Below are 23,594 nucleotides of genomic sequence, written 5' to 3' on the forward strand. Positions count from 1 at the left end.
AAAATAGTGCCGCTCCACTGACACTCAAGGATTCATTTGTATTATTACCATTAAATAAATAAAAAAGGCTGGGGGTTTGAGGAAACCTTCGGGCTGGCCTGGGAGGGGTTGCACGATGCGTAAACGTGCACCAGCAGCGGTGGATCTCCGGCTGTGCAGCCCGGCGCTGAGGCTGAGTCTGAGGCGCAGTTCAGGCACCATCACCGGCGGAGCGATACAGCCATCTCCTCTCAGCTGCTGTTCGTCAAAGCGAGGGTGTGTGGCTGCTCACTGTACCTGAGCGCGTCCGTCACGTACAACAGGGGCGCAGAGGATCCGAGCCTGACCGAGGGAGTCTGTGCGTAATTCTGGGAAATGCATCAAACGTCGAGGAGGATCTCTGCGCGCCTGCTGCTGCAGCTGCTGCGGATGTTTTGCATCTGATGAAGATTTTTTTTTTTCTGGTCGTTCTTATTTTGATGCGCTCCTGTGGATGATGAATATGTTCATTCTGGTGCTCTAGTGTAGCGCGTGAGGTAAGTGACTTATCCAGAGGTGCGCACTACTTTCTCCTCTCATTCAGATTTTGTGATGGGTGTAAAGCCTTTTAGACATTTTTAGGGATGCTCACTTGCTTTTGTTTTCCTCCGCTTATAGAAATTAGAGTTCAGTTGTTAGAAATGATCAGACCTGCAAACATCCCCAATTTCTGCAACTGGTATGATGGAGTAGAATATTATTAAAAGACAGCTTGTACTGACACTGGGGGCCTGGAGCTTGTATTCAGGTGTGAATGCAAAGACAGTTGAAGCACCCTGAATGCAATGTTGTAATGGTGGTCTGGTTGCATCCCATGCATGGTGATAGGGATTTGTGCAAAATGTGGTTTGTACAGAGGAACATCTCCTAAGCTCTCTGCATGTTGCTTCTCAGCTCAGGTGGTGCAGCAGTGTCATAAAGTTTGAGTACATGTTGGAGGTTATAACCTATAAGCTGCTGACTTGCAATTGCAAGCAACCTGATACTGACAATATTTTCCAAGGCAGTGATGAACTGCACAGCTCCTGTTACTGCACACGCACACAGACACACACACAGACACACACACACACAGACACACAAACACACACTTGTAATAGTGAAGTACAGGCCTTTATTGTATTTGCTGTATAGTACAGCAGCTTGTGGGCTGCATCCCTGCCCTGCCTGTCATCCAGACACTACCCCCACACACTGTGATGACAAGCCTAATGAATAAGTAATCACACAGACCCACATACCCCTGCTGTACTCTCAAAAACAAGTCGTGAAACAACTGTAGGGATCCTGTACAACACATCCCTCATATCACAGTGGAACCAACCACTGTCACCATATAAACCAGTAAAACCATGTGAACACAAACAATGTGTATGAATGATAATGCTGGTATGTGGTGTTTCTGTGCCTGTTGAGAGTCTTTTACAAACTTCGTCACTTCTCTACATGAAAACTAAATTGTAACTTTCTCTTCATCATTAATGTGTTTGCTGTGGTGACCGGCATCAGTTCCACTTTACAGCTGAGAAGTAGAGGTTCCCATATATATCAACAGATATATGAAGTTAAGAGGGTTTTGTTGTTATAAAAACAGCCTGATTTCATTTGTTTCAATTCACATCCTTACTGTAGCTTCTTTTACTTAAAATGTATTAGGCCCAGTGGCTTTTGTTTGGCAATGTGGTGGGTGTGAATTTTGTTGTGCTTTGCCCAGAAGGCTGTACAATTGAGTGCATGCGAAAAGTCCGGCTGTAACTCATGTTGTTGAGGGGGCTGCGTGGGGCATATATGCGGAGGGACTTGAAATGTCATTAGCACATTTATGAAAGTGAAGCAAAGTGAGCTTCAAACAACAAAGCTGGCTCATGTGAAACGTCTGCACAAGTTTCTCATATTTCATAGAGTGGGTAAAGTGCAGCAGTGACACTGTCTTAGATGCTTGCAGGATCACAGCAGAATCATTTATCTCTTCAGTGTTTTGTACTGATGAACACAGGGGTCCAAAGGTGCAAGAGCACTTTAAATGATTGTGATTTATCTTGATTATTTAAAATCTGTTCCCCAGGCCTATTGTCACCCCACTTTGCCCTAACATTCAAACACGTCTTCCCCTTAGAGTTGAATAAATCCCATCATGGGGACTTGTTTAAGTCCCCATAAGGAAGACAAGTCTCTATAATGTGAGTGTGTAAACATATTCAGGTCCACGCAACATGAGTAATACCTGTACTGCACGCACACATGGAATGTTCTAATTCTGGGGTCTTGGTGATGGAAGGAGCGGGAACTTGCGAGCTCATATTACTTCAACTCATTTTCTGTGGTGGTGTGAGTCGTATGTCCACACATCCATTTATTATCTCTTTGTGTGTGAACCTCTTTGTGTTGCTGTAGTAGCGATGTTTCTGGTTTGACATGATTGTGAGGGTTCATCCATCAGACTACGAGTGAGGCAGCTTGTTCTGTTATCTCTGCTGCTACTGGTTGTTGTGGTTCTCAAAACTGATCAAACCTTTCACTTTTAGATTAGTTTTGTTATTTTTGAGAGATTTTTGGTGTAAAAAAGTTTGGACGAAGAAACAAAAAAGTTCTTCATAACCCTGGGGGTAGAGCGGGTCATCCATTAAGCAAAGGGGAGATGGTTCGATCCCTGGCCCCGAACAGGTGTTGCATGGATATGTATTTGTGAATAGGACCTGTAGCGCAAAGCGCGTTGTCCGTCAGAATAGCTCTTTATTTACCATTATTATCCCAGAGATGTTGCTTTCAGACCTAAAGGCCATGGGACAACCTATAGCTAGCTTTATCATGTCACTTTGTCAAACACAGCAAACAGCTCAGTACTTCTTCTTCTACTTCTTCTTCTACTTCTTCTAATTTTTGCGTGAACTGGCATTCAAACTCCTCCACACAGACCTGTCGGACATGTTCTTTGTAGGCTGGTTAAAGTGGCGCTGCCGTCCCTGATGTGTCTCTTTGCAGATACCTGGGTATATTAAAGGGGTACTTGAGCCACCTCAGTCCACAGCGTCTACAGGAACACTTGATTAGGAGTTGCAAAGTGACAGTTAAATGTCATGGCACAGCACAATCAGAAACTGATGCCTCCAAGGGTGTGCAGAGAAACCAACACACATATTAGGCGCGAGGAAGCCGTAATAACCACATCCATCTATCATTACCACATGCCTAACCTTAGCCCTTATTCCAACTATAACCTTATCTTCACATCTAGTGGGTGTGTACTGCCACGATAAGCCTCCCATTGCCTGACTGCTGCATTTTGCTTCCTTCTTCCTCCTCCCTTTCTTCAGTTAATAGCAACACAAGGTAGATTTTATACCTTGAAATAACAGCTAGGGGTGAAAGAACACATTTGTTGGCCACATTTGGAGGATCCTTCGACTTGGGACAGCCTCATCTCGCCGCTGTGACATAATTGGTCTACAAATCTAGCCTCCCTAGGATGCGGCCCCTGGATTGAGACATAGGTAACTTAGTGGGTAGCCATAAGAGGCAACCAGTTTGCCAATCTTAAAGAAAAATAAAAGACCTGGCGAGGTTGTTAGTGAATCATATCCTCTGCCTGTTTGCTTTGTCTTGTGCTGTTCTGCTCACTTGATGTTGGTATGTTTCAAGCGAGGTTGTTGACTCACTAGATAATCATCAGAAACCAGGTAGAGGTTTAGCTGGTTAGCCAAACAAACTGGGTTCTCTAGTGAATGTGCAAACGTTTACTTCAAGATCTCGAAAACTGTGTGAACATGAATGTGTAACTTAGATCAGGACACGTTTTCAAGACACAACTTTCCAAATGACAGGTGCCCAAGTGTAGCTGAGAGCAGATCTTGCATTGGAACTTAAAAAATGTTTATACTGTGGCAAAACTTGTGTTGTGCACAATGCTGGAGCTTTGTGAACAGTGTGTGTATTTTACAAGAGCTCTGGTCGGCTTAGCACAAAAAGCATCATGTAAAAACAACACTGCCTTTTTTCCAGCTATGTCAGAATCATTCTACCTGCTGAAATGCAGAAAATATTTAATACCTTAAGACTCTGCTGAAAAAAAACACCCTCAAAATAACCTCTTTCTCTTTCTGTCTGAGACGAGCTAAAGCAAACTCCAGATGCCCTCCCCCACACAGAGGGGGCCAAGTTAGGACTCACTGTCCTGAGCCAGATGATAGCTCGCCAACTGTTGGCCGTAAAGACACAATGTACTTCTCATCCTCCTCTCCTCGGAGTGAGCGGCTCGACAGGTCAATACAGCAAAAAAAAAATAAAAGGTCTGAATATTTACCCATTTCAAGCATATCTTATTAAATACACAGACGTTTAATGTGCTGCAGCCTCCTCGATGCTGTAGCTTGTTTTAAACAATACATATTCTAGTTGATAAACTGAAGGCACAAACAAGTGTGAGAGACCACAGGTTGATTTCCTCGTTTTAAAATGTGCGAGGAAGAGATGCCTGATGAGGAAGTTGAGGTCCTCTGTAACAATACAACACACCCACCTCTCCCTGTCACAAGACCCGACTTATTCATGACTGTGGGGGCTTGTGTGTGTGTGCGTGCAGGACTCATTTCTGCACTGAGAGCAGTGGTGGGATGTAAAAAAGTACATTTACTCTGCTGCTGTACAGTAATTACTTTCATGCATCTGTACTTTACTTAAGCTGACTTCTTTTTCGGATGCTTTTTACTTTTACTCCAGCATTGCTAATCAGCAAATACCTGTACTAAATAAGCTGCTAAATTTTTACAAAGCATGGCATTACATGTTCACATAGTGTTTTATATATACATGTATATATCGATAAAAAGCAGGGTATTGATCCCCTGATCCAGTCAGAGCAGGATGGTAACATTAGACCTTGCCTGCTGGAGCAGCAGCATCACTGCAGTAGAGACACATGAGTTCAGTAGAGGCTGAGACTAATAATGATGTAGTAGATCTATGCATTTGGAAATGGCTTCTCCATGCAAGTACTTTTAATATTTAAAGAATATATAAACCCATCATCAAGTAGAAAAGTCAATGTGCTGATTTTATTTTTACACAAGTAAATGTTTGTCTATTTATTTGTAGTTTTATGTAAGTGAAATATTTGAGTGGTTCCTCGACCACAGGCACAGAGGCTGACAGACATGGGCAGGGCACAGCAGGATTTTGGTATGGTGCCATGCAGGGACTGCGTTGAACAGGATGTGGCAGTTGCTCAGTGCAGAAACAGGTGTCTGTCAATGTGACTGCAGCCAGTGAATGACGATGAACAGTTGCCCTGAGAAGTTTGCACCTCTCCCTTATCTGCATGTGCACAGAGAAAGGTTTTATTCAGGCTCATGCACTCAAAGATAAAATCTCCCAAACTTCTTGGTGTCTAGACCCCCCCCCCCGCCATCCCTCGTCCTCACATGGTGGCTCAGTCAGTCATTATCGGGACTCTGTGTGCTGCTGCAGCTCCTTGGCGTTTCGGTTCCTTGCAGAAGGAAATATGAGCCATGAGGACAGAGTAGAACTGTCCTCGAGACTGAGGAGGACAGGCGGGCTGGTTTGGAAGGTGCGTAAAACTGACGCGTGGCTATAAATATATATATATATCTGTTAATATTTAATTCCTAGAAAACTTAGGGGGAGTCTTATTTACAGTTTATATATTTCCATACTGTTTTCATAGTGTTTATAGATAAAGTAAATATAGTGGTGGGTTGTAACAAAGTACATGTACTTCGTTACTGCACTTGAGTTGATTTATTTTCACTATTTACCCAACTACACGTATAAGTATATATCTGTACTTTCTGTGGTACTTTTACTTGAGTACATTTTGTTTATTTATTTGCAGTTTTACTGAAGTTCTTCCTCCACCACAGAATGCATAATGTTGAATTATGCATAAATAAATAATATTTTTGTAAATAGTTCTTGTTTTGTGCACATGTCGACAATACGTGGCTGCACAGGCTCTCAGAATCTAAAACACTGGTTGCAGCATATTTTAAAATTCATGTAGTCTCTCTTTATCTTTGTGTGTGTGTGTGTGTGTGTTTGTTTGTTTGTTTGTTTGTTTGTGTGTTTTTGTATGTGTGTGTATATAATTTGAATGGATCGTTTCATGTTTTTGCTCCGTTAGGCTCCAGCTGTTATTTTTGGTGAGCGGTGTGAACAGATGTATCCGAGCACAACAACAGGTGCTCTCTGTCTGAAGGCCATGTTCTAAAACACTTAGTATAATTGAGTCAAAAGAAGATGGCTCATTTTTTATGTCTGCATGTATTCATGTCAGATTTTTCTCTTGGTTAATGGGATGATGCAGCAAATAACATACAGGAGGAGTATCAGAATATCAAAATACATTGTAAAATACTGGTATGTAAAGAGTGGCATATTTCCTGATGTGAAGTACGAAGTGGAATACACGGAGTGCACATTACATTATGAATTCATTTCCTTCCATCCATATGGAACTTAATGTTGACTTACTGGTGTTGGTGTTGTATACTTTTAGTTGAATTAGTCTATATCATGTTTTGGAGCATTGAGCCATTTTATTGGCTTGCCCTCTGTGGAAGTTTAAATTAGTGAATGAAGAGCAGTATCTTAGTCATCAGTGAAGCTATGACAAAAAAGTCAAGCAACACTAATTCAATGAATTCAATGACTGATCCTAAACAATCTTGATGATGCTATTTATAGCCTATACATTATGATGTGTCAAAATAGTTTCCCTTTCATGTTTGTAATGAGACGAGTGAAATGACGGAACTAGTCTTTATGTGCTGCCTTGAATACAATATGTTGATGTTGGCAACTGCTGCTTCTGATAGAGAGATAGAAAAGGCTTTTATTGCCCACGTAGGATTAAATAGATTTATGACTATTCTGACTTTTATGGCTGAGCTCTACTTGTGTACTTAGCTAAATGCTTATTACACTTGATAGGACTCAGAAAAAGTCATAATGTTGCTGCTGCTCATTTTTTGTTGGACGCCAAGCACAACGATTACTGTGACATACTGCGTCTTTGTGTGTTTGTTCTTACGAGGTACAAAAGGATTTTCATTTATTGTGTAGCTGCTGTTAAGGTTGTGTTACTGCAAGTACATGCACAATAGGACGAGTCTGAATCAGTTGAGTTTTGCCATTTGGTGATTTATCTTAAGACATGTTTTATATTATTAAAACAGTGTTTGCTTTAGATAATTTGTTTCTCTTACAATACATCATTTTGTGCTGTTCCTCACAGTGGCCTTCGGCGAGCAGGAGCTGTTGTCGGGGCTTGTTGACATGCGTTCCCCCTGAGCTCGACGACGCCTTCCCCGGTGGTGCGGTGACAGGATGCCGGTGCAGGCAGCCCAGTGGACAGAGTTCCTGTCCTGTCCCATCTGCTACAATGAGTTTGACAGCAGCGGCCACCAGCCCATCAGCCTGGGCTGCTCCCACACAGTGTGCAAGACCTGCCTGCACAAACTGCACCGCAAGGCCTGCCCCTTCGACCAGACACCCATCAGCACCGACATCGACTTGCTGCCGGTCAACTGTGCCCTGCTGCAGCTGGTCGGAGCTCAGGTGAGTCAGGGAGATTGATGGCGGGGTTGCACGAGGGTAAATGAGACAAACAGCTTAAACTCAAATGTTTGTTCTATCTCTTGTGTATCTGTGCCTCCTAGATCCCTGATATGCAGCCGGTGAGCCTGAGTGGTGCAGCAGAGGTGGAGCACTATGAGGTCTGCAGGGTGTGTGTAGAAGAGCTGGCTCTCTACCTAAAACCTATCAGCGGAGCAAAAGGTAGAGTGTATGTGTGTGTGGATGTTTGTGAAAGTGAATCAGACTCTTTGTTGAGCTGCCAGTGTAACTTGACATTTGTGCTTCTCACCCTTCTAATGTCACTGAAATCTTCTGTACTTTTATGGTACTGGAGGAAACTTCAGCTTTCTGCATAACCAGATAAGAAAGATTAAGTTTTACAGACCGGAGGTTTCTAGGATTCATCCTTCTTGGCTAAATACATGCTTTGGCAATTCACACAGAAGTTGTTGGGATGTAAGATGATGCTTTAAGGCTCAGCCCTTTCAAGTAGCAACCGTTTAATCCACCTACATAGCTGTTGAAACACACTTAGGTTTGCTGCTCGACTCCTGATGCTGTTCACTCGATCAAACTAAATCAAATTAAATGTTGAAAAACCAAAGTATTAGTTCTCATCGTGATGAAGCTCCACAGGCACACTGTTTTACAAATGGAGTTGTTACCCTCTGCAGGTGTTGCAACACTGAGTCCGAGCGTGCTCAGTCGGCCCATGCAGAGGAAGCTGGTGACCCTGGTGAACTGCCAGCTAGTGGAGGAGGAGGGCCGTGTGCGGGCGGTGCGGGCGGGCCGGTCGCTGGGGGAACGGACTGTGACCGAGCTCATCCTGCAGCACCAGAACCCCCAGCAGCTCTCTGCCAACCTGTGGGCGGCGGTGCGGGCGCGAGGATGTCAGTTCCTTGGACCTGGTGAGTGTGGATGACAAAAACAGGGTTATACACGAAGTTGTCTTGTTACTGTCATCAAGACTTCAAAGCTGTCTGCGCTAACTATGCAATACAGTGTTATCTTGCTTTCTTGTATGTATTATTTATTTATTTGAGCATGGATGATATCAGATTTGATTATTTGATATTCAGTCAGTGAGTCATAAAATGCTCCTGTCAGCCCGCTGGATTTCATTGGTAGCGTTTCAGTCGTCTGGGCTCGTGTCCAGAACTTCTGATTGTTTAAATGGCCGGGGTAGAATCAATCTGACGGCTGGTGCTGGTACCCGGTGTCCTGTGATGATTACTCATAGGGCAGATTCTGACTGGGAAACTTGTTTCTCATCATGATCACAGAATGAGTTCGTTGAAAAGTCTGAGGACACCTAGCATCACAGTAGCCTTTGTTTGATAAGTGGAACAATGTTAAATGGCAAACTTGTTTGTGCTGAATTTGTTTTATCTGATTCCTCTCCATCGCTTCCTCTTCTTCCTTTTTCTCTGTGTTTCTTCCTCCCACCACCTTCTGTCCTTACATCCACCCTCTATCTCCTTCTCATCAGCTATGCAAGAAGACGCACTGAAGCTGGTTTTACTGGCTCTGGAGGACGGCTCGGCTCTGTCCAGGAAGGTGCTGGTTTTGTTTGTTGTCCAGAAGCTCGAGGCTCGGTTCCCCCAGGCCTCCAAAACCAGCATAGGCCACGTGGTGCAGCTGCTCTACAGGGCCTCCTGCTTCAAGGTACTGTGGAATGAGCACACACACACACACATCATGGACACACAACAGACCCACAAATGTGTGCACATACAAGAGCTGCATTATTGCACTGTCAGCAGCTCCATTCAAGAAAAACAAGAAGCTCATGTCAGACTGAAGACAAGGAACCTCAGTTTGCTAAAGTCCCAGGAACCCAAACCATAATAAATGACCTGATTAAATGAAGGGTGTTTAAATAGATCCTCATTTACCACCACATGTCTTGCCAAATAGATGAAGCATCAAATTGAGTTTTTTTTCAATGCATCGCTTGTCAGCTGTAAATGTAATATTTTCCATGAAATAAGCAACCAAATTAAAATAAACAAACTTTAAGGTTTTTCTATAAATTAGTCAAAGTGTCTGAGTGAGCTTTGAAAACCCCAGTCTCACTTGTAGATTATTCTCCAGATTAACATTAAAGTGATGCTGCAACAAACAGTATATAAGTCACACTTCTAATACAGATATGGGCTCTGTGGATGTATCCTGTGTGTGTGTGTGTGTGTGTGTGTGTGTGTGTGTGTGTGTGTGTATTTCTGTGCCTGTTATCTGATGACAGACATCGCTGGTAGGGCAGAAATGCCAGCTATCTGCTCGTGATGTAACAGCAGTCTATATTTGCCTTGCCCCGCCCTGATGGACAGAGACAGACAGTGCAGAGATACAGAGGACGATAGCTGAAAGAGCAGGAGACCCGACAGAGCAGCAGCAGCGAGAGCTTGTATAATCATGAAATTTGATTCTGTTTGATTGATTGATTTATTTCCACGGTTGAGTGTGTTGGTGTCTTATGATGATTACTCATAGGGCAGATTCTGAGAAGGGGAGAATCCCTTTATCTGATCTGAGTTTGAGGTTGTTAGTCTGAAGACATCAAACAGACAAACCAGGAAAAAAACAATCTGCTATGTTCATTACAAAAACCCAAGTACCACACAGGAAGCATCGTAAGATTTATCAAATATTACAAGAATAATGCTGTAATATTACAAGAATAAAGCCATAGTTGAATGTGTTTAAAGTAGTATATTACAGAATAAAGTTGTTATTTAAGTACAAAAAAGCCATTTTATTTTGAGAAAAAGAAATAAAATGAAATGAGCAGCAACGTTTTCCTCCTTCTGGATTCAAAATTTTGAACCAATCTTTTAATAGTGCACAGACGTTACAACAATAGTCTTGCAATAAACCATTTACAAGCAGTCTGTGTGGCTCTATCTTAGAGAAACAGTTTCTTGCGCAATCTTCTATTAATATTACAACTTTATTCTTGTAATATTACAACTTGATTCTCAAAAAACTCTTGTTTTGTGCCTGAGGGCAAACTTTGTGTTCAAAGTTGCTGTGCTTATCACAGTAACTGATGAAGTATAGCAAGGATGTACAAACATACATTATACAGTAGTATGCAGTCTTGTATGGAATTATTTAAAGACAAAAAAATCGCAAGAGTAGAACTCAAAATTTTAGATGGCCTTTTACAATACATACAAGAGTGAGTGTTTGTGGTGATGTAAGATTTTGACTGACTGTCTTCTCCCCCTCCACCGTCTGTCCACTCGTCCCTCTAAGGTGACTAAGCGTGATGAGGACTCTTCACTAATGCAGCTGAAGGAAGAGTTTCGCACATACGAGGCTCTCAGGAGGGAACACGATGCCCAGATTGTCCACATCGCCATGGAGGCGGGCCTGCGGATCTCACCTGAGCAGTGGTCGTCTCTACTGTACGGAGACCTGGTCCACAAGTCACATATGCAGTCCATCATTGACAAGGTATGGCTGTCCCACTGATGAATTCACTTTTGGAATTTTGAATGTTGCACGCCTCTTGGAGAAATAAATGCCTGAATTTTGATTCGTCTTCTATTCTCTTCTCTTTGTCCAGCTCCAGTCTCCAGAGTCGTTTGCAAAGAGCGTCCAGGAGCTGACAATCGTTCTGCAGAGAACAGGAGACCCGGCCAACCTCACGAGCCTTAGACTGCACCTCGAGCTACTGGCTGACATAGACCACAACCCAGGTACCCCACTTTGTTTTCACACCCTCTCAGAATACAGGGATTCATCCAGTTCCAAAGAATAATGAGATCGAGATGTGAAGAACACAGACGAGCTGTGGCACTCACATGAAAAATGCAATTAGAGTAAACAAAACAGACAATTAAAACCACGGATTGATCTCAGTGTCACACACTCATTAATCAAAACATTAAGCAGGGTGTTTTCATGGCGCTCACAGGTGTATTCTGTGGTTCCCTGCCAACCTCTGCTCTTATATAGTCATGAAGCATCCTGGTGCTTGTTGCATCAGACTGTTTCATTCTGCCTCATTGTTGTATCATCTGCATTAGCACAGAAAAGGTCATTTGTCTTTCATGTCTCTATTGTACACGTCATCCTTGCAGATGTTCTGTGTCCCCTCCAACACGTTTAGCATGTTTAGCCACACCGGTGTCGTGGATGTTGTCAGTATCACAACATTTGGAACAGAAATTAATGTTTCCTTTAGGAGAAATTGGAATATTTCCCTTAATTTTAATTCAAGTCAAACTACTAAGGGAAAAGTTTTAATTTGTTTATGACTAAATATCTGAAAAACTTATAGCAATCCATCACCATCATCTGTACTTATTTTTGATTGTCATAGCCTGCTAGCATGCTAAGCTAACATGTTAAACTCAGTGTTTGCACCTGCTAAACATTGAGTGTGTTAACGTTGTAAGTGATTCCACGTCAGCATCGACCAAAACCATCTTGATTGCCACCTGGTGCCTTGCTGCAGTGTCGGTCCCACCTCATCCATGTTAGTGGATGGGACATGGACCCATGAAGGACTAAAAAGTCAGAGTAAACATTAAATAGATTTTTCTAAAAGATGGTTTCTGTTATTTCAGGTAGTTCTTATCAAGTTGATACATAATCAAGTGCATTTTTTCCATTAGTTATTTCATGCTAAATAAATTGGCGTGAAATGTCATGATTGACAGCTAAGACTTATGACTGGCTCCAAATGACGTCAAAGGGAAAAGAAGGCGGTGCACCAAATTATGTACGCATAATTTTACTTTATATATGCCTGTCATTTTGATACAGGCAACACCACTAAGACCTCGTGATAAGAAGCTCCACTAAACAGATTGTTTGTTCATGTGTATGCAGACGCCCCAGCGCCATCATGGGAGGAGCTGGAAAGCGTGATGCTGGCTGTGAAGTTGGTGGTTCACGGACTGGTGGAGTTCATACAGAACTTCAGCAAGAAGAGCCACGACACTCCGCAGGTATGCTGACACGATGGGGTGAGATCGTAAGAGTTAGATATTTACATAATATTTGCAAGGTGAAAAAGTGCAGGATGGTAAAGATGGATGATCCTGGGAGGAGGAGTCGTGCTGCTGCTTCATCCAGACTCTGTGGAGGCCTGTCACCATGGAAGATAAATTGTTCAGGATGCAGCAGCACACTATGTTCCTCCAGGCTGGGTCGTCTGAGATAGTTATAGGACACAGAATTATCTTAAGCCACGAGCTTATAATGGTTTGCAGTAATTGTTGTGTGCGTTTATAAATTACCATTAATTATTTAAATGATCCAGCAGCATTAAAATAACTCTTAACAATCTGCAGATAACCCATCTGTGAAGTCTGAGACTGGTCTCTAACTGTGCATGTAGTGTAGTGAAGGGAATAGAGGCTAAGCCAGCCTGTGTGTCAGTATGAACTACTTTCAAAAAGATGTTCTCATGACTAATCAGATCAAATAAATGTACATGCAGAATAAATGAAAGATTGTTAATTTCTATCAATCATCCTTTGCACGCTGTCGTGAAATCCTGAGCTACTTATCTTCAGGAGGAAAATCGTAAGGATGAAATACCAATAAGAAAAATACCAATTTGCATATCCACCTCTTTCTCCATTCTAGAAAATATGTTGGAAGGTGGGTGAGCATACCATGATGCTTTTGTGTTTCCGTGTTTTGAGCCCCTTTAATGGTTTACGCTGGTGGTTTGGAAAGGCAGCTCTGCCATGAATACTACATTTGTTTTCCATTGAATGTACCACAACATTGATTAATTTAAGTCTCAGGCATTCTTTATGATGTATCCAAGCTCTTCTTTTTTTTTTTGTCTGTCCGTCCCTGTTCGTGGGCTGTGACTTGTGACATTATTGTTTTTTCCTTTCATAGTGTCTCTGATATTTGTTTGACTTTAACATTTTATGATTTTTCCTTTTCAGCTCCTTGATGATATTCTTCTTGTATGTATATAATGTAAAGAATGCATACGGACTTGGTGTGCAACGACCTGAAGAGTTGCACGTTCATTTTCACCCCAGTACAGTCAAAAATGAAAAAGAGAATTAATTAGGGGTACGGTAATGGTAAGACTGATGCTTCACTTTACTTTTACCCTTAATGTATTGTATCTGTTTTGCAGCCTCAAGCCAACAGCAAGTACAAGACCAGCATGTGCCGGGACCTCCGTCAACAGGGTGGCTGTCCCCGGGGAACCAACTGTACATTCGCGCACACACAGGACGAACTGGAGAAGTGAGTGAGCCCGAAGAAACACTCAGTTTCACTGTATTCAAAAGAGAAATAACTCTATTCTATTAAAATTGACCGTATAACAGTACTAATATAATTTTAGACAGACGTCTGGTGGTCTAATTGTGTTATTTTGTGTTGTTATTCTTGTATGTACTGGCAGTACACAACCTCCCCCAGCCTCTGTTTTAATTACATTTTTATTAATCTGCTCATGTATTTATTTACAAGTGGCCCTCTGTGGCAATAAAACTGCAATAATAAGGCTAGACACACACACATATACACACACACCAACACACACACACACACACACACACACACACACACACACACACACACACACACACACAATGTTATCAGAGCTAATCCCTCCCCATTGTCATGATTATCCTTCATCTCCTCCACAGATTTAGATTGAGGAACAAGAAGAGCAACAGCGTGGGCCGCGCATTTCCGTTGGCGCCCGGGGTTATGGGTAAAACCTTCACCATGGAGGGCAGCATCCACGAAGACGTGTCCGCGGGAGTGGTAGAGGGGCTCAAAGGCACAGGGGACAATGCAACTACCCTGACAGACGGTGTTCCTGTCCTGACTCACCCACAGCTTATCACCAGAGGGGCTGACATGATTGAGGAAATGAAGAGGGTGGTGCCAAATGGAACCAGTGGGGCGAACGGGTGCAACGGGCTACCTGGTACCAACAGAACCATGTCGGGTGCAATGGAACAGTAAGATTTTTCTTTATGTATTTAATGATGCTTGTAGGTCTGCTTTTGTTGGCATACAACTCATGAACAGCCCAATATTATTACTAGTCTAGTACTAAAAATATATGTATAATATTATTATTTTAGTATTTACATTTGAAATCATCTGGTAAAATCTACATTTACACTTCACACAAGACGGATATTTGTATATGACTTTGGGAGAGAAATGATTCTTCACAATCATTCATTTATTTTGGGAAGGTCTGACTTTTGTTATAAGTCCGATTGTGTTCATTTTTCCTCTTTTTATTGACGTTCTGTCACTTAGGAAGCCCATCTCTCCTCCCAGGACTCCAGTCAGCCACTCAGCATCATCTCCCTTGACCACAGTCGTGCGGGGTGACGGTGGTGCTCCGATGCCCAAACACGGTCAGTTCATGCTGCGTGCGCCACATCCTTCACAGGCGACAGAGCTGTACTATCAGGAGCCCCACTCTGCTTATGACACGGGCCATTATCAACAAACCTGTGAGTCCAGTTTTCAAATAGTAGTTTGAATTTAAACATTTGAATGGCAAAAGTCAAATAAATGTGTTTTCTTCTCTGTGTCTTCTCTCCAGCAGGTTCTTATTACCCATCTACTCTACATCATCCTCACAAACCCTGCATGGCTCGCTTCCTCAGGTCGTCCAATGTCCCAGAATCCCCTCTGCCTCCCTCCATTGGCCCTCCACCGACTTCGTACCACAGTGACCCTCAAACGCCTCACCCACCCTCCTCCTCTTCCTCGGGGTACCCACCACACCCACCCAGAGATCGGATGGGCCCCGCCTTCCATCCCCACCCGGGGCAGCCTCAGTATGGGCCTCTGGCTCCTGCTCATGGGGTTTACGCTCCGCTCTACGACAGCAGGAGAGTATGGAGGCCTCAGGTGAGCCTTCTGTTATCACCTTTCTCCCCTGTCAGTTTGTTTGTTGGGTGGTTGGTTTGATAGTTTGCTGTATTATTCAAAAACCACAGGACTGATTATCACGGGTGAATCCAGGAATTTTATCATTGTGATTTCACTGATTTGTGTATATGTGTGTGAATATTGTCTAACATTGAAAACTGCCACTGCAGCTGTACCACAGAGAGGACGCCAGGAGTAACTCGCTGCCTCCAGAGGTGCTGCATTCCTCCGTCTACCAGCCTCCACTCAGGGAGAGATTCAACTCTCTAGACAGCAACTACTGCTCTGGAGCGGACCACCGCACAGGGCTTCACAGGGTGAGGGAAAGTAATGCACGTCTTACACCATGGCTAATACTCACCTTTGACTGTCTAATGTTCTAAATGTCGAGAAACATCTATCGAGAAACATCGAACATATCCAGTGAAGCCATCTGTGTTAATTCTCTTGTACGTCGCTTTGGACAAAAGCGTCTGCTAAATGACTAAATGTAAATGTAAATGTAAATTCTGTTTTGATTACTGAGGTCTGTGTTACACTGAACACATTTATTGCTGCATTCTTTTCAGCATAGTTTCCTTTTACTTCGTTTTCTCTCTTTTACACCCACTTCATCTCACCTCTACCTTTCCTGCGATCCACAGAGCTGCAGTATGTAGCTTCAGCCTCCTCTGTAGTCCACCCACTCTTCATCCAAATATGTCTCTGCTTCCCCCACTCACTTCTCTCATCGCCATATCGCAAAACAAGTATGGCTACTACCAAACAATAAAAAGTAAATTTTACCAACAGTTATATAGAGACTAATAACACCATCAACACATTACATTTACGGGCAATGATTCCTCAAAATAATATTTTTAAATTAATTTAATCATAATTATATAATACAATATATAAACAACCCAATATTAAAAAGCTTCTCCTGAAAATATTCTGTATTTAGACCAAATAAAAATGCATTATCAAAGAACAATTCATGGCGATTTGAAATGAGACTTGAATGGTCAAAATAATTAATATTATATAACTTTATTTATAGACCCTAAACAAAACATTAAATAGAAGATGAAATAGGACAATCAGAGAGCCTCATAAATAATAGAAATTCCTTTACAACACAACATAAAAACTTAGTAGTTGTCATTTATTTTTGTATGTTCCAGATGGCATCATGAATTGTCACTCAACATATACGTGTAATGTCATTGTGTAATGGTCAGTTCTCTTTTCTCTTCCCCACTGTTTCTCTCTTTGTCAGGATTACAGTCGTGTTCCTCTGGGCTACGAGGATCTGTTCAGGAGGAAGCAGGAACAGTGGGCGCATCATCACCACCATCACAACACCAACAGACCCTCCCAGTCCTCCCCCATCTTCACCATCGACTTTGGAAATGAGGTAGAGAGCAGCACACACACAAACACACACAGCATTGTTGAGAGGTTTCATAGGCACGACGATAAGATTCAGATTCCCCCATGACCGCGTTATTAAAAAGAGCGATTCATTTCTTTTGCCTTTTACCATTTCTTAAATTTGTCGCATTTATTTCCTATCCCTAAAGCTTGTATTTCGACTGTGTCCAATGCTATTTAGGTGGGAGATAGTTGCCTAGCAACTGTGGTGGAAGATATCATAGCAATGCACAGTGGTGGCGTTCGTGCATGTGTGGGTGTGTGTGTGTGAGAGAGAGAAAATGGGAGCAAGCGAGAGGAGCGACTTTTAACAAGCAGTGACTCAGGCTTTCAGCTGAGTAAAGCTTTGTTTTACACAAAGTCAGATATGTTTTTTCTGAAGATAACCACTTTGAAAATGAAGCTGTCATCAATGAAAGCACGAGGACAAACTAAGTGATTGTTTACCTGTCGCTGTTTGATGCCTCTGCAACAAACAAACAACTAAACCATCAGTAAAAAGACGGTTTCTTTTTCTATGTTATGATGTCCGGAGCAAAGTGGCAGCATGTCAGCACTGGTAGTGACAGTATAAATCCAAATTAGAAACCAAGACTGGCACATGAGGGGGTGTAAACTTTCCTTTAACTGCCAGCAAACACATTTACTCATTTAGTTACTGATAACATTGTCCATCCACGTATTCTTCGTCTGTACCTGCTACCTGCTTGGTTGCGTTTGTGTCTGTGTGTTGACAGTGTGGAAATTGTGGCCACCAACAAAACCATGCACGGACACTGAGACGCATACAAATCTGTTTCATTCATTGTGAAACTGTAGCAGGTCAGAGACGTCAGCTGAGTAGGCGGTCCTTTATGTGTGGCACACGACATGTTCACACAGTGGAAAGGTTCGGGTGACATGTTCCTCAGCTATTACTGTACAGTTATGAATAATACAGAGCTGGAATTAAGAGAAACATTTGCAAACTTTCCCAAAACACAGCTCCATCCGTTGTCTTCTCAAATCAAATGCTTAGCTGGAAGTCACTGTTGGCAAATGACGTGGCACATTTTCCTCAGATAGGCTGAGGCAGTTGAACAATTAATAATAGTGACTAAAATAATCCATTTCATTCATATAGAACTTTTCAAGCACTAAGTGTTTTCCAGGTGAAAAAAGAATAAGAATTTAAATCAGAAACCCATGAAACCTCCCTTTTATTAAAAACAAAGTCTGGAACATGACAGAATAAACATCAAACAGCACAGTCAGTCCATAAATGTGAAATATGTGCAAGTTCAATATTGTTAGAAATAAATAAAAAAGACCCCAAGACAGAGGAAGCAAGTAATAGCAAGTAGAGTAACATGTCTCCTGATCATTTATAAATCTCTCTCTCTTTCTTTCAGCATTTGGAGAACAGCGGAGGTCAGTGTGTCGGATGCAGGTTCAGAGGAGAGGAAAGCTTAGCGCACTACTCCCCGTGGTCCTGTGGCCCCATCGGCCCCTGCCTCAGCCCCTTTGAGCCTGAAACACTGACGCACGCCTCAGCTCACTCCTGCTCGGAGCACCAGGTGCGACACTTCAAACTCACCCATTACTTATGTATCAGTGTATGTATGTGTATGTCTCTTTGTGACAGCTCCCATGTTGTTCTCATGCAGGAGTTGGACGCTAACGGAGGCAGAGGCGGCGGAGGTAGCGGCAGCAGTGTCGGGAAGCGGTGGCTGCATTCGTTGGATCACTACCGGCGCTTAAAAGACGAGGATCCCATCATTCCCTTCAGCGAGGGGCCCATCATCTCCAAGTGGGGTGCCATATCCAGGGCGTCACGCACAGGCTACCACACCACCGACCCGGTTCAAGCCACGGCCTGCCAGAGAAGCTCCAGCACCACACCCATCAACTTTAAAGGTACAGAGAGGTGAAAGGAAAGAGAGAAGAAAGTAGATCATTTCATAAATCACTTTCATTGTAGGTGTCTGGCATGAAGTCTTTTATAATTTATCTTTCACCACAGTAACATTTTATATATACTATATCCTTACAGTTTATATGAAGGTTGCTTTATTCCTCCATCTATCACAGATTATAACCCACACTTGGATCACAGTGACTACAGATGGGGCTCCAGAGGATCAGACTCTTCCAGCCACTCCAGTTTCCTCGAAAGGTATGAAACATTTTTAACCTCTGCCAAGTTTTCGCTGAGTCTGTTTGCTGGTTTATTCATTTGTTAGCCAGATTACGCAAAACTAGAGGACCTGGGTCAGAGAAGAATCCATTCAATTCTGGTGCAGATACAAATTAATACAGGATTTATTATATTGTTTGCTTTGTGGAGCACTGCAACATACAGCATCTTATCAATATTTTCAGGGAATAATTCAGAGATCTTGATTTTTTCATGTCCACTATTTAGGACAATGGATCATGACAAGCAAATAACTTTAAATCCATTCGTAGCGGTTTATTTTTCTATACGTCTTATATATTGCTGATCTGTACAAACTCATATTGAATATTAAAATCAACCACATATTATCAAATATTGAGAGGCATGTACAGAAGTTAATATCTAATTGTTCTTCGCTCAGTTGCTCCCCCTCCTCCTCGCTCTTCCCTCCTCTGTCTCATTGTGCAGCAGTCATTTCCTCTCAGTGGTCAGACTAAAAATAGAGCAGCTGGCTGCTTGGTGAAAACACACTGGGCAGCCAGGAAAAGGAGTCAGGAAAGCCCTCTAATTTTTATTTTCCCCTTTTTTATGTTGAAACTGCATTTTCTGTCACATATGCTGCTTTGCACTTTTAAGAATTAGAATGATTCAGTTTGTTTGTTTATGTGTTTTCAGTGAGCAGCTTTGTGCATCAGAGCTTCACGGCCGGCGAACCTCGATAAGCAGTGGAGAGAGAATCGTGAGCTGTAATCTACAAGCGCATCAGGCCGTCTACAGCCAGGAACGGGAGCGAGCCGAGAGCGAGCCGGACCCGGGCCGAGACATTGAGCTGGAACTGTGCGCTCTGGACATGGAGGATTCAGACCCCCAGGAGAGCAAGTCTCAGGTTGGTGTGATGGAATGTATCTTCAGGGATTTGAACATATTGGATTGTAAACATAATCCAATTCAAGTACAAGCAAACCTTCCTCATCTTCCTGTTCTATCATCTGTTCTCCCAGGAGTCTTTAGACCTGATTACTCCAACATCTCAAGATGCTTCCCACCTGCTCCCGCCTCCCTGCTCCTCTCCCCTCCTCTCATCCCCTGTGAAGGAACACCCCCGAACAGAGGGTACTTTGACAGAGAAGATGGACGCTCACCTGCTGAAAAAGATGGCCTTCAGGTGAATTACCATGGCAACCACTGTTTCACGGGGTCTCCCTCACTCTCAGTTGTTTTTGACTTGATTGACATCGTAATGTTTTGCACAGAAGCTTTTCACTTAGTTTCGTCCAACTTTTCCTTCCTCTTTTCCAGAAAGTCTCTGTCTCCAGGCGGGTTGGTCTCAAGGGGTCTTGGCGTCGGCAAGCTCGTGCTGCGAACCGGACCCTCTCGACTGGGAGACACTTCCACCGCTTCCACAGAGATGCTTCTGAATGGAAGCTAAAGGGATGCAACGTCAGACAGTGTGACACGTACTACGTTGGCGCTGAGCTGCCAGCGCACAAACTGATCCTGTTTGAAGGCAGTACCATTGAATTCCAGCCTTCATATATGTAAATCATATGCCTAAATAAAACCTGACAGATAGAGCTCAGCAGTCTGTGCTGCACACAGAACCCGCGAGGCTTCAGAGAAAACCCACAGTCCTGCCTGTTAAGTGGTCATTTTTACCACAGAGAATTTAGTGAAATCACTGTTAATGATTCATAAGGTCCACGATCAGTTCACCCTCACAGATGCTGAACTTGTCCCTGTTTGAGGTTAAACACTGGAGATCTCACAGAATCTTTTCTCCTTTATTGAGGTTTACACAATAATCCAGTTGTCGGTCAAAGACGATTTCCTTGAGGCCACTTTTTCAGTTTACTTTAGGATTTCTGAAAAAACACTGGTTTATTATTAAACCCGAGATAAATCTCCAAGCAAAATATTATACAAACTTGGCATTATTCATCCCTCTTTGTGGACTAGTGGATATCTAACACATTTTCTCCATGTCTCGTTACATGTTAATGAATTTGTTTATGCCGCTGGTTTCGTTTGAAGGCTTTGTTGTGTTGCTGCGTAACACATGAACAAAAGTATTTCCTGAAAAATAGAGATAAGCGCAATAATGCTGAGAACAAAACTGGATAGGCCGCTCAAACCCTCCAATAAAATAGAAGGAAAAAACTGCAGACTACAGAGGTCTCCACTGTGGCGACAGTGAAACGAGCCTCTGTATTTTATGAGTCATATGATCTTTTAAATGTTGACCTCCGAATTCCCTTGACTGTCACGAGATCACAGAGCACAACGACACAGTCATAAAGAGAATTTGTTAATGATCATTGATCCCTGAAAGTCACGAGGGAGCAACAAAGTAAAGATGATCTTTTTTTATATCCCTTATTTATTAACCCCTTAAAATATTCCCTTAGTCCACTTGTGTTGCGTAACTTAAGAACTCAAAGCAATTCTTGTTTTGATGGAGCTGTATTTTGTCTAATTTAGTGGATTTCTCTGAACGACACATTAACTCACAATCAAACTCTCTCACGCACACATGAAATACATGTGTGCTCACACTGAACACACATGCACACACATACATGCAATACAGTGGCCTTCCTGTCGTTGGTGTTGTATAAAACTCAACACTGGGCTCTCCATATTCTCCTTTCAGAGGCGTGGTCTCAGAAAATGAACAATGGACATCACATTTCTATTTGCCCACAGCTTATTTTGTCCCTTCACATTCACACACTTAAAATATTCAAAGGTCCTGCATGATTTTTCCAACGTGAGAGACGCCATTTCATTTTGCATTTCTTCGTGGAGTTTTTGTTTTCTTTTATTTCACACGTTGCTAACTTCCGTGAAGTTGTCCGATCTTTGTTACTGTTGTTTGTTATGTTTGAATTCTCGTGTTCCTCTGTGTTCGCTCGTCATCAGATGTGCACCTTAAACCACCAAAGTCTAGTTCACTGTAACATTGTGCGGTATGGGGGATTTCCATACAGACCAGCCTTGCCTCGCTCCCCTTTTTTATAAATATGAGGCGTCTTGTTGCATTAACCCATCTTATATATTTATATACAGGATTCATGGACTGGAGACTCCACTGAGTTTGTTTACACCTCTTCTAAATCTTATGAGATTTGTCTAGAAACGAATCTCTGAATCTTCCACGTTCACTCTTCGACATCCTCCCACCTCAGCTTCTGTACCTTCTCAAAATTCATCATGAGAGGCAAAGCCCTTCACGTTATATCTTAAATCCAGTTTTAGAGGATGGCAGAATGGCTGTACACATGAGGGAAGGTTTTGTGACCTTTGGGGAAGGTGTCTGTCTTTCTCCCGCCTGACTGCTGAGACAAGCGAGTAAAGAAAGAATGAAACCGAACGATTCAGTCTGACTTGATGTGAGGATGCTGCTGTGTTCATTTCTGACAGTAAAGAGGCGAGAGCTGCTGTGGGGATTCAGCCGCTCCCATCCATAAAGATTAGCCTCAGCTACACTTTCGCTCTGCATCTGTTTACAATTTCACCTTTGAGGTCATGTAAGTGCCATGTTATGTACAGTATAGTACAGTACAATCAATCCCTGCAATCTCTCCTTTTGCTTTTCGTATTGCTTGGCTGTGGTGAGGAGGGGGGAGAGGACGAGTCAAGTTGAAGAATGATTGGTACTCCTCTCGCAGTTCCGATTTGCTCCATTAGAGGAGGCCACATCCTCGTCTGTGTGAGTCGCTCAGGGAAGACTTCAGTTACTCAGCTCGTAGTTTGGCTTTTTTCTTATATTCATCACTTTAGATATTCAGTGTACAGGTATTCAGCGACGGATCCTTTCACCCCGAAGAGTAAATGGGTTAAAGTGTTACCGCTGATAATATTGTTTGCCAGTGTTTGCTTTTGCCTCTTGGTATCAATATTGGCTTTGCTATACTCGCTCTCTGGGACAGGGCTGGGCACTGCTCTGTGTAAAAAAACAGCATTGTGAGTATTGGTGATACTCAATGTTTCCTGCTGTAGTGGCTATAACTGCACTGCACTGATCTCCACCCCATCACTGCCAACAGGTGCACTCTGCCAGGGAGTGTCACCAACCCCCACTTACCTTTTTTACCCCGTCCCTGCATCCGGCCTCATGCATGCGATGTAGTCCCTCTTGTGATGGCGGAGGAGTACTGATGATTCTGTAGTTGTGATACAACACACCCAGCGCTGTAAGAATTCTGCACATGCCCACTGTGTGGCCACGTCAAGTGCTGAAGTTTGCTTGCAGCCTTTTACTCGTTTGCTCATGAAAATGAATTATTGTTTAATAGAGATTATATTGTTATTACTATGACTATTGTTATTACCACATTTGGTTGTTGTTGTGGTATTTCTTTCTTTCCTTTTTAGTATATTCTAAGTCTGCTTCTTTGTTTTGGATATTGAGAATTTGCTAAAAAAAAAGTATGAAATTTTTTATTAGACAAGAAAGTCTCATCAATCTATATTATATGGAGAAAAAGTAAAAAGCTTGTTTGTTGATTGTGAAACTTAT

The 23,594-nt window shown here is 42.6% G+C and overlaps 1 protein-coding gene across 3 annotated transcripts in view; it reads left to right on the plus strand.

The window, feature by feature from the left end:
* The window catches only part of rc3h2 (ring finger and CCCH-type domains 2), a 24,227-nt gene continuing 633 nt past the window's right edge, over positions 1-23,594 (plus strand). Inside the window, exons 1-20 of one of the 3 annotated variants that reach the window (XM_020081930.2) lie at positions 1-515; positions 7,268-7,590; positions 7,692-7,809; positions 8,283-8,516; positions 9,098-9,273; positions 10,867-11,067; positions 11,180-11,312; positions 12,451-12,569; positions 13,727-13,839; positions 14,247-14,567; positions 14,878-15,077; positions 15,170-15,480; positions 15,672-15,818; positions 16,763-16,900; positions 18,309-18,473; positions 18,564-18,813; positions 18,988-19,072; positions 19,751-19,961; positions 20,077-20,240; positions 20,375-23,594. The exon at positions 20,375-23,594 is cut by the window's right edge and continues 633 nt beyond it. In XM_020081930.2, coding sequence (XP_019937489.2) covers positions 7,360-7,590; positions 7,692-7,809; positions 8,283-8,516; positions 9,098-9,273; positions 10,867-11,067; positions 11,180-11,312; positions 12,451-12,569; positions 13,727-13,839; positions 14,247-14,567; positions 14,878-15,077; positions 15,170-15,480; positions 15,672-15,818; positions 16,763-16,900; positions 18,309-18,473; positions 18,564-18,813; positions 18,988-19,072; positions 19,751-19,961; positions 20,077-20,240; positions 20,375-20,504 — 3,447 coding nt within the window. In that variant the 5' untranslated portion in view covers positions 1-515; positions 7,268-7,359 and the 3' untranslated portion in view covers positions 20,505-23,594. Of the gene's footprint in view, positions 516-5,413; positions 5,582-7,267; positions 7,591-7,691; positions 7,810-8,282; positions 8,517-9,097; positions 9,274-10,866; positions 11,068-11,179; positions 11,313-12,450; positions 12,570-13,726; positions 13,840-14,246; positions 14,568-14,877; positions 15,078-15,169; positions 15,481-15,671; positions 15,819-16,762; positions 16,901-18,308; positions 18,474-18,563; positions 18,814-18,987; positions 19,073-19,750; positions 19,962-20,076; positions 20,241-20,374 lie in introns of those variants that run through there. The other 2 variants (XM_020081934.2, XM_020081931.2) reach the window with 2 other exon arrangements.

The sequence above is a fragment of the Paralichthys olivaceus genome, chromosome 18, assembly GCF_024713975.1.
Source record: "Paralichthys olivaceus isolate ysfri-2021 chromosome 18, ASM2471397v2, whole genome shotgun sequence".
NCBI lineage: Eukaryota > Metazoa > Chordata > Actinopteri > Pleuronectiformes > Paralichthyidae > Paralichthys > Paralichthys olivaceus.